At 43.5% G+C, this 13,926-nt stretch overlaps 1 protein-coding gene across 5 annotated transcripts in view; it reads right to left on the reverse strand.

The window, feature by feature from the left end:
• Ptp36E (protein tyrosine phosphatase 36E) overlaps positions 1–13,926 on the reverse strand; it is a 138,851-nt gene that overhangs the window by 19,112 nt on the left and 105,813 nt on the right. For all 5 annotated transcript variants that reach the window (XM_077644544.1, XM_077644541.1, XM_077644543.1 and 2 more), the window contains exons 4-6: positions 5,888–5,975; positions 2,286–2,362; positions 1,146–1,182 (exon numbers count right to left, since the gene is read on the reverse strand). In XM_077644544.1, coding sequence (XP_077500670.1) covers positions 1,146–1,182; positions 2,286–2,362; positions 5,888–5,975 — 202 coding nt within the window. The remainder of the gene's footprint in view (positions 1–1,145; positions 1,183–2,285; positions 2,363–5,887; positions 5,976–13,926) is intronic.

Raw genomic sequence — 13,926 nt, forward strand, 5'->3', positions numbered from 1 at the left:
ATGTCTTCCTGTTTGTGAGCATCTGCGTCCTGCAAAAGTCTTCCCCGTTTGGCATCGTCCCACGCTTTCTATTGTACGGCTTTTACCGGCACGGACATCGCCAAAGCTTTTAAGGGTTTTTTGCCAGCGCCCCTAAAACATATCAGGATATTTGTTTAAACCGATTTTATCTGATTCGTGATAATGATTACCTATTCTTCATTGCACCTTATGCTGTTTTGTAGCCTAAATATTGAACGCTGCGTCAGGCGCCATTTTAGCAATAGCCTGCAGCAGCAGCGGCCATTAGTGCCATACCTGTTATTCATAACTGACAGTCTCATGAGGAAAACTTCAGTTTCTTGAGAGGCTGTCAAGATTTTCCTGTCACCAAGGGTGAGGGTGAGGGCTAGTTATTATTCATGATGAACGGCCCATAACGCAATGACAAGAAACCAATGGAAGAACAAAGGCGGCAAAATGAAGCCATGATGATGTTCCTGCTCGGTAATTTCAAGTCGCCCATATACTGGGCACACATGATGACCTATCCGCCTTTCCTTCACCACTATCTCTCTCTGAAGTAAATTTGTGTGCGTTATTAGGAATACAGCTTCTCCACCGTTGCTGCATATCATTTATTACCAGCGTTTCCTTAGCTGCCCTGCGAATTCTCTGCCCAGCACATTCACTTAGAGGGCTTCCTTCAAAGCCCAAGACAGTATTTCCGGAGAGTGCACTATGCTCGTCTATCCTTAGAAAAAAAAAGAGAGTAGAGGGCGGAAAAGTGGGTGACGTGGGCACAATACACGGCCTTGTGTATTACGACCACGAGAGTTCCAATCCCCCTAATGCAGTTTTAACGCAACCGAACAAGCAACAAACTGGCAGCAAGGAATGAACACTTCACCACCCACCTTTGCCCCGGCCCACACCTTTAATGATTTCTGTCCGGCTGGAGTTTTGAAAATGGGCGACAAAACAGCAAGCTATGCGTTGAGTGCTTCGCCATCTTCTAACTGCAGCTGTGGATCAGCTGCTCTACCCTGCCATTTCTCGGATCACCCTGAGCACGTATTATACGAACAAGGGCTGCCGCTAACGACGTAGGTCGTTCAGTTCGAAGAACAAACAAGCACAAAAGAAGAGAGAAAAGTTTCTTTTACCTTGCGCCGCTATGTAGGCGTTCGGCTTGAGAATGCTCTGGAAAGATGGAGAAAAAAGCGTAATTAACTTGACCCGAAATCATTTCAAATCTTCACGGGCGGTGAACACTACTTGGGTATTGTTTTTACTGCATTTCACACAGAGTTTTTGGCGCAGTTCTACCGCGAAAAACGATTGTAAAGGAAGTCTGCATTTTCGGGCTCTTATAGAAATTGGGGAAAATTAACGACGGCCTTCGATCAGACAAACGAGCAACTTTAACGACTTTATGAGTAAAAAAATTAGAAGTAGAAAAGAAAAAGGCTAGCTGACGTCTGAAGCTTGCCTGCGCAAATGACGAAATTTCAACAGGACTAAGCGAACCTTCATTCAAGGAAAAAATGTTTGCTTAAAACTCTCAGAAAAATTTTCAACTTCTTACTCATTTCTCACAAAAACGCTCGCTCTAATGTGCTAGCCGTTTTGCACCAAACTTTACTGTTTTGTTTTTACTGCTCAGAAGCTCTCTTTGAAATGTAAGCATTATGCCAGTCAACAATTTTGGCCTCTGCTGAATAAGGATGAACCTGGCACACGAATGAGTCACTTTATGAACATACGGTAGCACGAACCAACCGAATGGAAATGAATGAAATGGGCAACCCCTGGCGGAAACTTCTTTAGAAAATGTATAGACTGGCCATAGGCTTCTGTCTATAGTTTATAGACTCTCTGTAGATGAACCCCAGAGGACGGTCTATAGGCAATACAAGTGCTATGGAGAGTCTAATGATAATCTATAGATTTATGGCAATACACATTTAGTAGACTTTTGTCTGTAGACAGTCTATATACTGAATGGACAGAAAAAACATCTATAGGAAAGCAATCAAGTCTATAAGAAGTCTATAGCCTGTCTATAGACAATTTATATAAGGGACATTACAACTAATTATCAGATTTTGTTCAATTTACTTCCATTTTTCATTTTTGGTAACTTAATTAACAGGGCACAGTAAAGACCAACATCCCTGCTTTGTATAGATCTGTCTGAGCTTCCTACGGACGGGTTGTTGAGAGCACAACTGTGTTGAGCTCTTCCCAGAAAGCGGCCGTTTTCGCGTATTGATCTTAGTAAATGCGGCATAAATAAAACTTACGTCTATGTGCGTGGCATTGATGTAGTCCGAGTCAGGAATGTCGGGTAGCGTATCCAAGACAACGCGGTTGTAGTCATCTGTATTTAAACGAAAAAAAAGCTTTTATGAAAGGAAATAATTATAAGTGGCACGCAGCTGGACACTGAGTAGTTATTCATTTCATGGAATATGTTGCGAAAGGAAGGTCGTTCTCAAGCTTAGTTTGAGCCTACAAAAATATGGACATATATAGCAGATAAGAGCAGGCAATTGAGGAGCTCGTTCAGAGATTGATATATATATTTCTACATTAGCAGCAGCTAAGCGCGCGTTTCTCCACGCAAGGTATAAAGGCACCCAACAGTCAATGAAACCAAGCAATGCATAGACAAATGCTCTCGATAGTTTGCATGTGTTTATCGATAGAATAATCCTTTAATTACCTAGAGGATAAATATTGCTCAAACATATAAAAACTGCCGCAATACAACGAATACACTACTAATCTACCATTGATCAACCCCACGAGATTACAGAAAGCACTCCCCTTTGATTTCCTCGCTTTCAATGACTGCTGGTGCCTTAATGCAGGCAAGCAAAAAAAAAAACATATGCCATCGTTATTTGCAATTCACCGAACGGAATTCATCGCATTATCGCAAGAGATATAGACAGCAGGGTACCACGATCCCTGCTATCAACGTTTACCGCATGCATGCACAAAAATTTAAACAATCGTTTGCGAACGCCAGAAACAGAACGAGTTGGCGTTATTAAAAATGTCTCTCTCACTTTCAATTTCACGGCACCGCCGGAGGCGTTACGCACAGTTAAGCGAAACTTTAATCTCATAATAATGATATCTTATCGGGAGAACCGAAATAGAATAGCTCGTTTCTCGCCAGCCAGCCATAAATTCGATCGTTCGTGTCCCGAGTTCGGTCAGTCAGTGGGTCCTAATCTAAAGCAAATTCACTGATTCCGTCTGTAGAGGGCTGCTTATTTGCAAATGTCATGGTAGGATTTTCCTTTTTTCTACTAATTCATACTGGCATTGCGGTCGCTGGCGGCCTTCGCGGGCACAGGCTTTTTGTAGAATTGACTTCGATAGCAGACGCGATGGCAAGCGCACTTGCGCACATTTTCAGAATGAGACGGAAAAAAAAAATACTCTGCTCGGCAAAAAGCCTCTGGCAAGGATAGTGCGCAAATGTCATCGTTCCGACGACAGCCGACAGCTCGCTCGTTCTACGTTTTGTTTTGGTTGTTCGATTTTTAAAATTTTTCTCGGCGAGTTGAGTTCTAACGACTTCGCGAATGGGAACTTTGCCTCCGCTTTCTCCCCCGATTGCGATGTCGTCGGACGTCAACTCTCCACAGAAAATGTTCGAAAGAATGAAGTCGGACACTTTGAAATGGTTTTCTGAAAAAAAAAAGAAAGCATGCTCCGCTTTCAGATTTCCTTTTTTTGCTCTATGTTCTCTCATTAACACTTTATTTCGCATATGGTGTGTTTTCGCGAACATGTTGAAATCATTGGAAAGAGAAAAAATTGTTGAGGTCGTGAACGCCCAATACGGAGCCCGCAATGCATGGCGCTTGAACTTACGACTGAAAGTCCCTCACATCCTTTCCTCAATCATCTTTTTTCCTGGATTTAAAGGCGTATTTAGCTTTCATGTTACCCTGTTAGGATTGAATTTATGCGCACATCTTTATAAGACGCACCGCGTAATGAAGAAAGCAAAAAACGGGATTAGTCACTAAATGTCGTGACGCTTGGTTTCGAGTAATGCGAATGGTTTTTAAGCCACGGCTCATTAGTTTCCTCAGACAAGGAATGAAAATAGTAACAGAGCCACCTGAGAGGTACCATTTGACATTACGCTGTACTAGTATACCTGTGTTAGCGCTTCCTCGTCGAAGATGTTTAGTTTGGTTTATGGGGTTTAACGTCACAAAGTGACTGAGGCTATGAGAACGCCGTAGTGGAGGGCTCCGGGTAATTTCGACCGCCTGGGGTTCTTTAACGTACACTGACATCACACAGCACACAGGCGTAAAGAAGGTAGCCTCAATCAGTGATGGGAAAAATGCATCGCTATGCTCATCGACGCTGCATATGGTTCTACCACTTATCTCTAACGGCAGTTTTCGGATTGCCTGGAATAAGCAGTTTCGAAAGAGCAGTCGTTTCCCGTTTGCAAAGGACTGTTTAGTGCAGCGTTTGTAATGCATATGATTTTTACACACAAAAAATATGAACGAAACAAACGGGTATTGAGGAAAACTCACAAACGTTTAAACAGAAAACTGCATTTAATCTCCTTGTCCTCTACAGTCTCTGCTAGTATTTTTGAAACTGTTTCTGTGATCTCATTATGTGTGCAGCAATTTGTTAGTTACATTATACTGTTTCGTCCAAACTGCACAATAGGTCATGTGCTTGTTTTTGAAACCTCATCTGAAACCCCAAGCGGAGAGTTCCTGAGGCTTTCCTAATTTCCTCGGAAATTTCTCCTAAGCTTTCCCGCTGCAGCTGTCTGTGTGTATCTACTGCTGTTCTGCGTGGTTCCGGAGACGAAACAAAAGCACGAAATGTAATCGTTAGAGGGAACCAGAACGCTGTCACTCTGCTATATGTCATCGAGCACCAGTTGCTGCTCGGGCTTTCTTAAATGAGCACTAGGGATCAGTCCAAATTGTCCGCTGTTGATAGACCGCCGCGTTGTTATAACATATATGCTACTTTTCCTGAAACGTGTCATAGAATATAAATAAATTAAATAACGCTGGCCCTTTTAGCAAGCGAAATGCAGTGATATCAAGAGCAATTTTAGACTCGAATCACAGAGGCTAGGCTGCTGCGCTAGATCACAGAGTCCATTTCGGTTATGACATCAAAGGTTTGAATAGAGAGAAATGTTCAATATTTTGATCTCCTTTTCGCAGCAGTAAGTGCGCCCTCTGCTGTCAAGAAAGCATGAATAAAGCCACAAAGACCGAAGTGATTAATTTTGTTATGAACTTAACTTTCATGTGATTGCAATCAGTGTACGTTTAAAAAGCACGGAGCGTCGTCATAAGTTTCTCTCGAAACAACGCGTGCACGCCCTGGCCCTGGTTACGTTAAGGCTAACAGTAATGAGACTAATTAGTGTATTATTACGCGTGAAACAACTGGGTTAGCGAATAGGCTGTAAAGAACTTCGCATTAATTTCGGGCATCTCAGTTCACTAAAGTGCATCTTATCACAGTAGGCAGGTGTTTCTGGCGTTCATCCTCCACAGAAACGTGGCTGTTACTGGCGGGGACCTCGGACAGGCTAGCTCGCTATCGATAGCAGAACGTCATAGCAAATAAGGTACCGCGGAAGGCTCCCTGGTTATATTCGATAGGCTAGAACCCAACTTCGACATATTCTTTGCCGCCTCACAACCTCCGTGTGCTTCATTTACAAAGAAGTCTGAATCACGAATTCATTTAATGAATTTATTTCAGAAAAGGATGCGCGGTGTTCCTGTCCACTTCCTGAAATTTATATGCAGGCCAGGTAGTGTGAGAAAAAAAAAGAAAGCGAGACAGCGAAATGTGCATGCGCAGAGGAAATGCCCGCACTCACAGGGCAGCAGCTTCTTGTAGGTGTTCTTGTGGTCGTTGTCCGGCTTGCTGGCATGTCGCATGCAGTGGGGTTCCCCCTTTGTTGCGAGCTGGAACCAAAGAGGGCAAAAGAGGCAAAATTCATCTGAGAACTTTATCGACAAGTAAAGCATTCAATCAATAAATCAGTCAGTAAAGTCAGACAGTCCGTAAAGGGAGTAAAGTCGGTCAGTCAGTCAATAAGTAAAGGGAGTAAAGTCGGCCAGACAGTCAATAAGTAAAGTGAGTAAAGTCAGTGAGTCAGTAAGGTAAGGTCAGTGAGTCAGTAAAGTGAGTAAGGTCAGTGAGTCAGTAAAGTGAGTAAGGTCAGTGAGTCAGTAAAGTGAGTAAGATCAGTGGGTCAGTAAAGTGAGTAAAGTCAGTGAGCCAGTAAACTGAGTAAAGTCAGTGAGCCAGTACAGTGGGTAAAGTCAGTCAGCCAGTAAAATGAGTAAAGGCAATGAGCCAGTAAAGTGAGGAAAGTGAGTGAGTCAGCACAATGAGTAAAGTCATTCAGTCAGCCAGTAAAGTGAGTAAAGTCAGTGAGCCAGCAAAGTGAGTAAAGTCAGTGAGTTAGCAAAGTGAGTAAAGTCATTAAGCCAGCAAAGTGAGTAAAGTCAGTGAGCCAGCAAAGTGAGTAAAGTGAGTAAAGTCAGTGATCCAGCAAAGTGAGTAAAGTCAGTTAGTCAGTCAGTAAAGTGAGTAAAGTCAGTAAAGTGAGCAAAGTCAGTAAAGTGAGTAAAGTCAGTGAGTCAGTAAAGTGAGCAAAGTGAGCAAATTCAGTCACTCATTCAGTCAGTCTAAAAGCTACTTAGACTATGAGAAACGCCGTAGGGTAGGGCTCCGGATAATTTCGACCACCTGGATTCAATCAATCTTAATAACGAAACAATAGTAATTGTAACTGGCAAGCAACTTGTCTGGAGTAATGAATAGAAAAGTTAAAGTAGAACCGAACCTTCGCGATGCCAAGACAGCACTATTAACCTTTTTCTTGGAATCCTGCTTGTGAAAGCTAGTAACGAAAAGTTCGCCGAAGTTAGGAACGGTAGCTTCTTATTCACTGATTCTTTTGCAAACGCCACAACGTTGAAAAACCAAAGGAAGATATTTCAGAAAACCGTACATGAGAAGTGCATAGTGAGCTCTTTTGTAATCCATCAATCACTTACTACCTAAGCTTCACCAGCTCACAAGCACTACTGATTAATTAGGCGATATTTACTGTCACTTTTTCCTTACGTATCGTTCAATCAAACGAATAAGGAGAGGAAAACCGAAATGAAATACCTAACCACTACCGCACAAAACAAGACGAGCGAAAGACGTATCGAATGAGGGGTTTTCTCGTACGGCTGCTCCATTTGTATGATAAAGCCTCCCCGCGGCGCCCACACAGATCCTGAAGACGGTTCGGTATAAGCCGTGGAGAGCTCTGAATCAGAAATGAGCCTTTTCTTAGAAGAGCGAGGCTGTCGCGCCATAGCGACTCCAGATTGATCGGGCGACCGAACAAGAAAAAAAAAAGAAAACCTAATACAACAGAATCCGCACTGCAGGGCCATACAATGGCACGAAGCAGAAGCACAAGCACAGCACGGCGCTAGCATGGTGATTTCATTTGCCAGGGTCCCTTGCTTCCGTGTGGCTTTCTCTTGTCCCTTGACGTAAATAGAATGCTATTGGTTCCATTTCCAAAATGGAGTTTGCTGAAATCCTGTTTTGTTTTTACAGACGTACGCGTATGGGGTATATCTGAAAAATGTCGTTCGAAATCTAGATATATCGAAAAGAAAAGCGTTCTGCTTTTCCCAAGACGGACAGGGTGTGCTTGCGAAGAAAAGCCATCGCGGCTGCGGTAGGCTGAGGTGTAAGGTCAATCGATAATGCTAAGGACGGAATCGCTGAGCAGGTAATGACCGGGAGAATTAGGTTCTCTCTCTTCCTCGCATCCTCCGCTTCCGGCTTTGTTCTTTCTCCCTCTCCATTCTCACTCTCCGCGTACGTCGAACCCGCAATGCTCTAACACCCCCCCCCCCCTTCCTGCTTCCTCGTAACGATCATCCCCCACCTCCCCTTTTTTTGTTGCCAAGTTGGTGCAACAAGAACGACCATTACGCATTACATTACAGCGTCGCCTTCCCGACTTCCCTCCTTATCTTCTTCCGTCTTCTTTATTGTTTAGGGACCACGCGGCTTCTTTCCCTACCGCGCTGGTCCAGATTCCCGAGAGGGAGTTCAGGATGTCTGCTTCACTTAACAGGACCCTGTGAGCCTCTGGACTTGGTGGAACTAGCAGTTAATGCTAAAACTAAATAAGATTAACCCTAACGACTGTAATTACCACGGCCGGCTTGTGTCCTTCGCCTCTCCGTAGTCGGTTGTTTTGGGTGCTCGCACAGGATGAACGTATCCGGTCGGTTCAGCAGCGTGTGTTCTAACCAGATGTTGAGCCTAACTATGAGAAAAATAAGCTCGACAACGGCGACCTCATCCATAATTTATACCTGTTATCTGCAGTATACTGGTTAGTAGCGTAAACCCGGAGGGCAAGAAAGTTTCCCGGCGAATTAAAAAGAACTAGTTAAAAAAAATCCTTTACCAGAAATTGGAGGGGATTGAAAAAATGACGACTAAACAAACGCTAACCTAGCTTTCAGTTCATCTTCTCACGGTGCTTTCGCTTCAGTAGCTATGAGCTACCAAGAAAAACACGCTGTATTTATTAAAGAGGCTCGAAGAAAACATGTGCTCATGTGTTCATCTGGGTGCGCCCTGCACCGCTTCCATCTGGCCACTTTCCAAGCCTCTAGCAGCTTAGTAAAAGAAGCAAGCGGGATAGTTGCTGATTCAATGCGATATGTATTTTAGGAAATGAGAGGGTTTTTGTACAGCAATGGTACCGAAGATATTATTCCCTTCTTTACCGCTGGTCAGGGGCAGAGAAGCTCTAACTGTTAGAAAGAAAATTTAACCGTCATTGAATCGCCTCTGGCGCACTCATACCTAGAAATTCTTGACAAGCACATTTTTTAATGAGAAATAGTTTATGAGCGCAATTTTTTCATAACTCGTGAGGTTTAACAATAAAAATGATTATATCCTCATATCTCTCCTCGGCAGCTTGCATTTTTTAGCTATTCACGTTTTAGCTTTCTTCAGAAACATTCCAAAATTGGTTTTCTATGGAAGTCTTTACTTAAGGCGAACAATAGATGAACTTGAAGAGAAAGATATTGCTATGCATCGGAAGAATAGGCCATTACCTTGAATAGTGATATAACAATACATTACAATGATCCACAGTTGACTTGTAATTACAATTGATATCCAATAGTTCTTGACTTGATTTTGCATTGAGGAGGTGGTATTCGAATAGAAAGGCGCAAAGATAGAGGTGCAGAAAATAGTGGTTCAATATAAAGGAAATGAAGAATGGAATGAAGAAATGAAAATAATAAAATGAGGCGGTCATTGAATTGAAGTAAAAGAAGAACAAAGGAGACCACAGTTCTACACTCCAAAGTGCAAAGTCTTACAGATGTGTAGACAAAGTTCTGCGTACAGCGAATAGTCATCAAGGGGTACGCAAAAAAGCTTTGCAGTCTGTCGATAGGTCTTATGCCCTAGAAAAGTTTCAGTGTATAGCGCTGCAGTGCAAGGCAGGCAGAGGGACACAGCTCACTGTTACTGGCACTCGTGCGAGAGACTATTTGATTCTCGCAATATGTTCGTTCGTCTGCGTAAGCTAAACATTCTAACAGATCATGCTGGGCTGTTTCAACTGAACCGTACTTCCCTTGCAAAAAATTCTTTAGGCAGTCTATAGACTGTCTATAGATTTCTATCTGTAAAATCTATAGACTGTATATAGACAAACATTCGAGCACAGTCTGTAGGCAATACAAATCCTATATATAATCTATAGACAAACTGTAGATTTATGGCCATACATGTTTAGCAGACCTTTGTCTATAGACAGTCTGTATGCTATGAATAGACAATAAGAAATATCTATAGGAGAGCAATACAGTCCATAGACTATGAATAGACAAAAAGAAATATCTATAGGACAGCAATAGCGTCTTTAAGAAGTCTATTGACTGTCTATAGATAACTTTTACAAGGGTTTCCATAAAGGGGATCGTTGGCTTGACCTAAGCGGCACTTGAAGCCGTTGGCAAACACGGCGTTCAATCTGAGACAATGTTAAACAGATTCCAGATGGCGAGGTATTCTATGCGAAAGAGTAGATTTTAAGTATGGGCCAATAGAATAACTAAATGCATAATGATGTTCACGCAATCTCCACATAAAACGCATTTCTGCATAAGCATATTTTGTTTTCGACATTTCACGACGCGTCGTATTTTGTCAAAGAAATGTTCTTGGAGTTCCGGTATCGGAGACCTTTACGAGCCGCCGCGTCAGCCTTTTCGTTGCCCCTAATTCTGGAATTCATTGGTACTGTTTACAGCGGCCAGATACGCTGACCATATATTCGAGCAGGAATATCAAGAGAAACTGGCTAATGGTTAGTTTTTCTAAACAGGCTTGACAAGTTGGCGGATACGCCCAGCCACTGGTGGGCGTGGCCCCTCACGTCGGCCAACTAGTTGTTATTCGTTTACTAGAGAATATCAAAGGCCTTGACTTTCAATAAAGTCCCCCATCTCTTCAGGACCACGCAAGATAAAACGCGGGGCCACCAGGCGAAGGGACCATGTTTCCCGTAATCGCCCTTCTGCCTGCTCCACGCACTTAGTCTTCAAAGCATTAAACACAACACAAGGTTTTTCAAACTGAACTTAGGAGCAAACACCACGTCCTGTCCATTCTTGTTCTTTGAAATCGTTGTCTAATCTTTTGTGCTTTTCTAACCGCATTCCTGCATATTTCACAAATAATTAGAGCCGTAATGCGCTCATCGAGAAGACATCTGGAATACTTTCGTGCACCTTCACGAAGTATTTTCAAGTCTCTCAAAGCCAACTCATGAATATCGTTGGAATGTCGACACAAGCTCAGTTTACTTCTCCCCACGACTTAAGAGACGTGGGTAGAAGTTGGAACAGTCACAGAAATTCGTGCTTGTGACTGATGAATTACATTTAAACAGAGAAGTGAATCATTCTTGTTGCTACGGCACCTAATGCTCAGACCGCAGTCATATAAATTTCTGAAACTTTACGCCAGCATTGATTTGGTGTAAAACGTATCCTTGCGAGTATGGCTGTATATATAACACCGCACACTCCAGCCGAAATTAAAGGCGAACTCATCCTATGAAGAAAAGTTGTCTTTTTAATGCAAAAGCATTTCTAAGCTGTGTCGATGGGGTCGTGTCACGAGAACGTGTCCGCAACGGTTGTGACGATCCAAGAAGAAATAGCATCAAACGAATGGCCGTGATCGATAGGGAACGATGTGAGGATTCTGCGCAAAAAAATTGCCGTCAATAGGATTACTAGTTAATTAATAACAGCAAAATGTAAAAAAAAGTCGAAATAGCGCGGATGTCGATATAGTGAGTGGACGGGAAAACAGCCTTGGAAGGCAAAATAATTAGAAAATAGGCATAGAAGTGGCAATAAAGTTTGAAATGGATTGAAATTTGTTTTATGAGTGATACTTAATCGAACACAATGTTTGAATGACATAGATTAATTAATTAATTAATTAGAAGAAAAGGTCAGTGAACTCAAAGAGGGGCAAATAGAGGCGGCGAGTGTCGAAGAGACGTCAATGCTTTCGCACTCCTACAATGCGGGTAGCCGCAGTGATCTCTGACGTTTTTTTCCTTTGCATGTCCGACCACTGTGAGCAACTATAGAGGAGTTCACGTTACTGCGTGAAACGCCCTCAAATGTGCACATTCAACAACCGGTTCACGCATTGTTGTAGCTCTACAAACTCGAGGAGTAACACGTCATTGTATTAGGGTTCCGATTAGGTGCCGAAGTGCAGTTAGAAAAGGTGACCCAATGCTACGATTCTCAGGTGTACACCGGCCATAATATGCTTAATACTTCGGCACTCTTCCATTGCTGAGAATAGCGCTTTAGGCTACATCACTCGCTGCCACGATGTATAGTCGAGGACAGGAATCTCGCCATCAACAGCGCGCCGGACTTGGCACAAGTCTGAGAGGATTGGCTTGCCCCTGTACATACACAATCCCTAATCCAATCAGAACAGCGCGTCACTGCCGGCAGCAGAGCCGCGCTAACGGGATTGCTTTGTACGGCTTTTCCCGGCTGTCCGCTTCTTGCATGTCGCCTTCTAGACGGCGACGTGTTCGCGAGAATGAAGATCGCAATAGCATTCCTATACCCCCCCCTCCCCCCTCAATGTCCATAGAGAGTAGTAGATGAAACGCCAGAAAAAAGACTCCTGCCTTCCAACTTGCTCGCTGCTTAGTACGCGGTGTTGGAAAATTCGATTTTGACAACGCTCGCGGAAGCAGTTTTGTCGCTTTGAAGAAACCGCAACCGGACATTAGATTTTTTTTTTACTTCGCGCGCAAAGTACAAGGACAGGAATGGGGATTGAGAAAACACCTTAAACATGCAACAACGATACAAAGAAAAGCACAACTATGTTTTCGTTGGTCTACTGCGAGTGCGAGGCATGAAAGTGGACACTGGGATGGAAGTGTGATAGAAAGAATAAAGCGCGACATCAGAGCACACACACGGAGGGGGTGACGCTGTGGTCGCGTGTCCCTGCCGGAAATTGAGTTATCAGAAGTGCGGCAGTCGAGTGAGTAGGCGGGACAGCGCATACAAAATTCCACTTTTTTATTTCTTCTTTCGCTTCACGGAAGAAAGAGATCGTGTTTTTTTCGAACGAGATGAACAGGTCTACCCATACCCATGTTGTTCGGTAGTGGTGCGTCGTAAAAGGGCCACGTTTGTTGGGAAAACTGTACGACTCGCTGCTGCGCAGTCGAGGAAGGTGCCGAGCAGTGTTCCTGGATGAATTTGCTTTGCTTTATTCAGTGATGCATCTTCGCTTTGTTACGTTGAGTTTGTTGCTCGCGTAGCAGTCAGCACGCGGACATGGTAGCGAGAATTCTCGAAGACAAAGCCGCAGAGTCACAAGAGTCTCAATGGCGCCCAATCAATCGTGAACTGGCGACGCTGCGGAGATCGTGCTTCGGAGGAGATGTACGAGTTGCTTTTCCTTTACTTTAAAGGCCACGCGGGGGAGCATTCGACACAAGCCGCAAAGCGTGCTTTTTCAGTAATGACGGCACTACTTGGAGACGTCGCCTGGGGATGCTGGTGAAATATGTTGGTAAATAGTGCCTTTGGCGATGATGCTGAAGTGCGCTGCTGTGACGCTTCAGATGATGCAACAGAAAAACCCACCGCCGAAAACCATTCCCCCGAGAGTTTTGCCCCTGCGACATAACTGGGTATTCTGATAAACGTATTTTTTTTCAACGGGAAGTTGTTTATGAACGCAATTATTTTACATACCTTAGTATTTAACCATAAATATTGCAACGGATAATCCCTGGACAGACGACGTAGAGAAAGTATCTGGGTGGTGCGGGTGCTTTGTCCAGTGCTCCCTGCGATCTGTGCCATGGTTGCCCTTGCGTCTGACTAGCTTTTTCAACGTAACAATATCTACACATCCGCATATGCCTCCTCGGGGAATATACCGCTCTGTGTGGTCGCTTCACTCTGTGACGGAAATTTTTGCGGTTTTTGTTCTTAGCAAACTCCTCAGAACGCTAGTATTGTTCTGTGTAAGTTACTGTGAAAAATGCACATTACAGGTTGTCTATGGCAGTCGTCACTGCTAGGTGTGAATGCAATACACAACTGAAATGCAAGGTTTTACTGCGCATCGGATGATTAGACCATTCCTATAAATGTGTTCATAACAGTATCTTACAATTATCTACAGCTGCCTCAGAAATTCATAGGTGTCCAAGAAAACTGGCATTCGTCATGACGAATAACCTGTGCCACTAAAAGCTGTTGCTGCCAAACTCTGTCGCTGCCAAAC

This window comes from Amblyomma americanum, chromosome 11 (assembly GCF_052857255.1).
Source record: "Amblyomma americanum isolate KBUSLIRL-KWMA chromosome 11, ASM5285725v1, whole genome shotgun sequence".
NCBI classification, from domain to species: domain Eukaryota; kingdom Metazoa; phylum Arthropoda; class Arachnida; order Ixodida; family Ixodidae; genus Amblyomma; species Amblyomma americanum.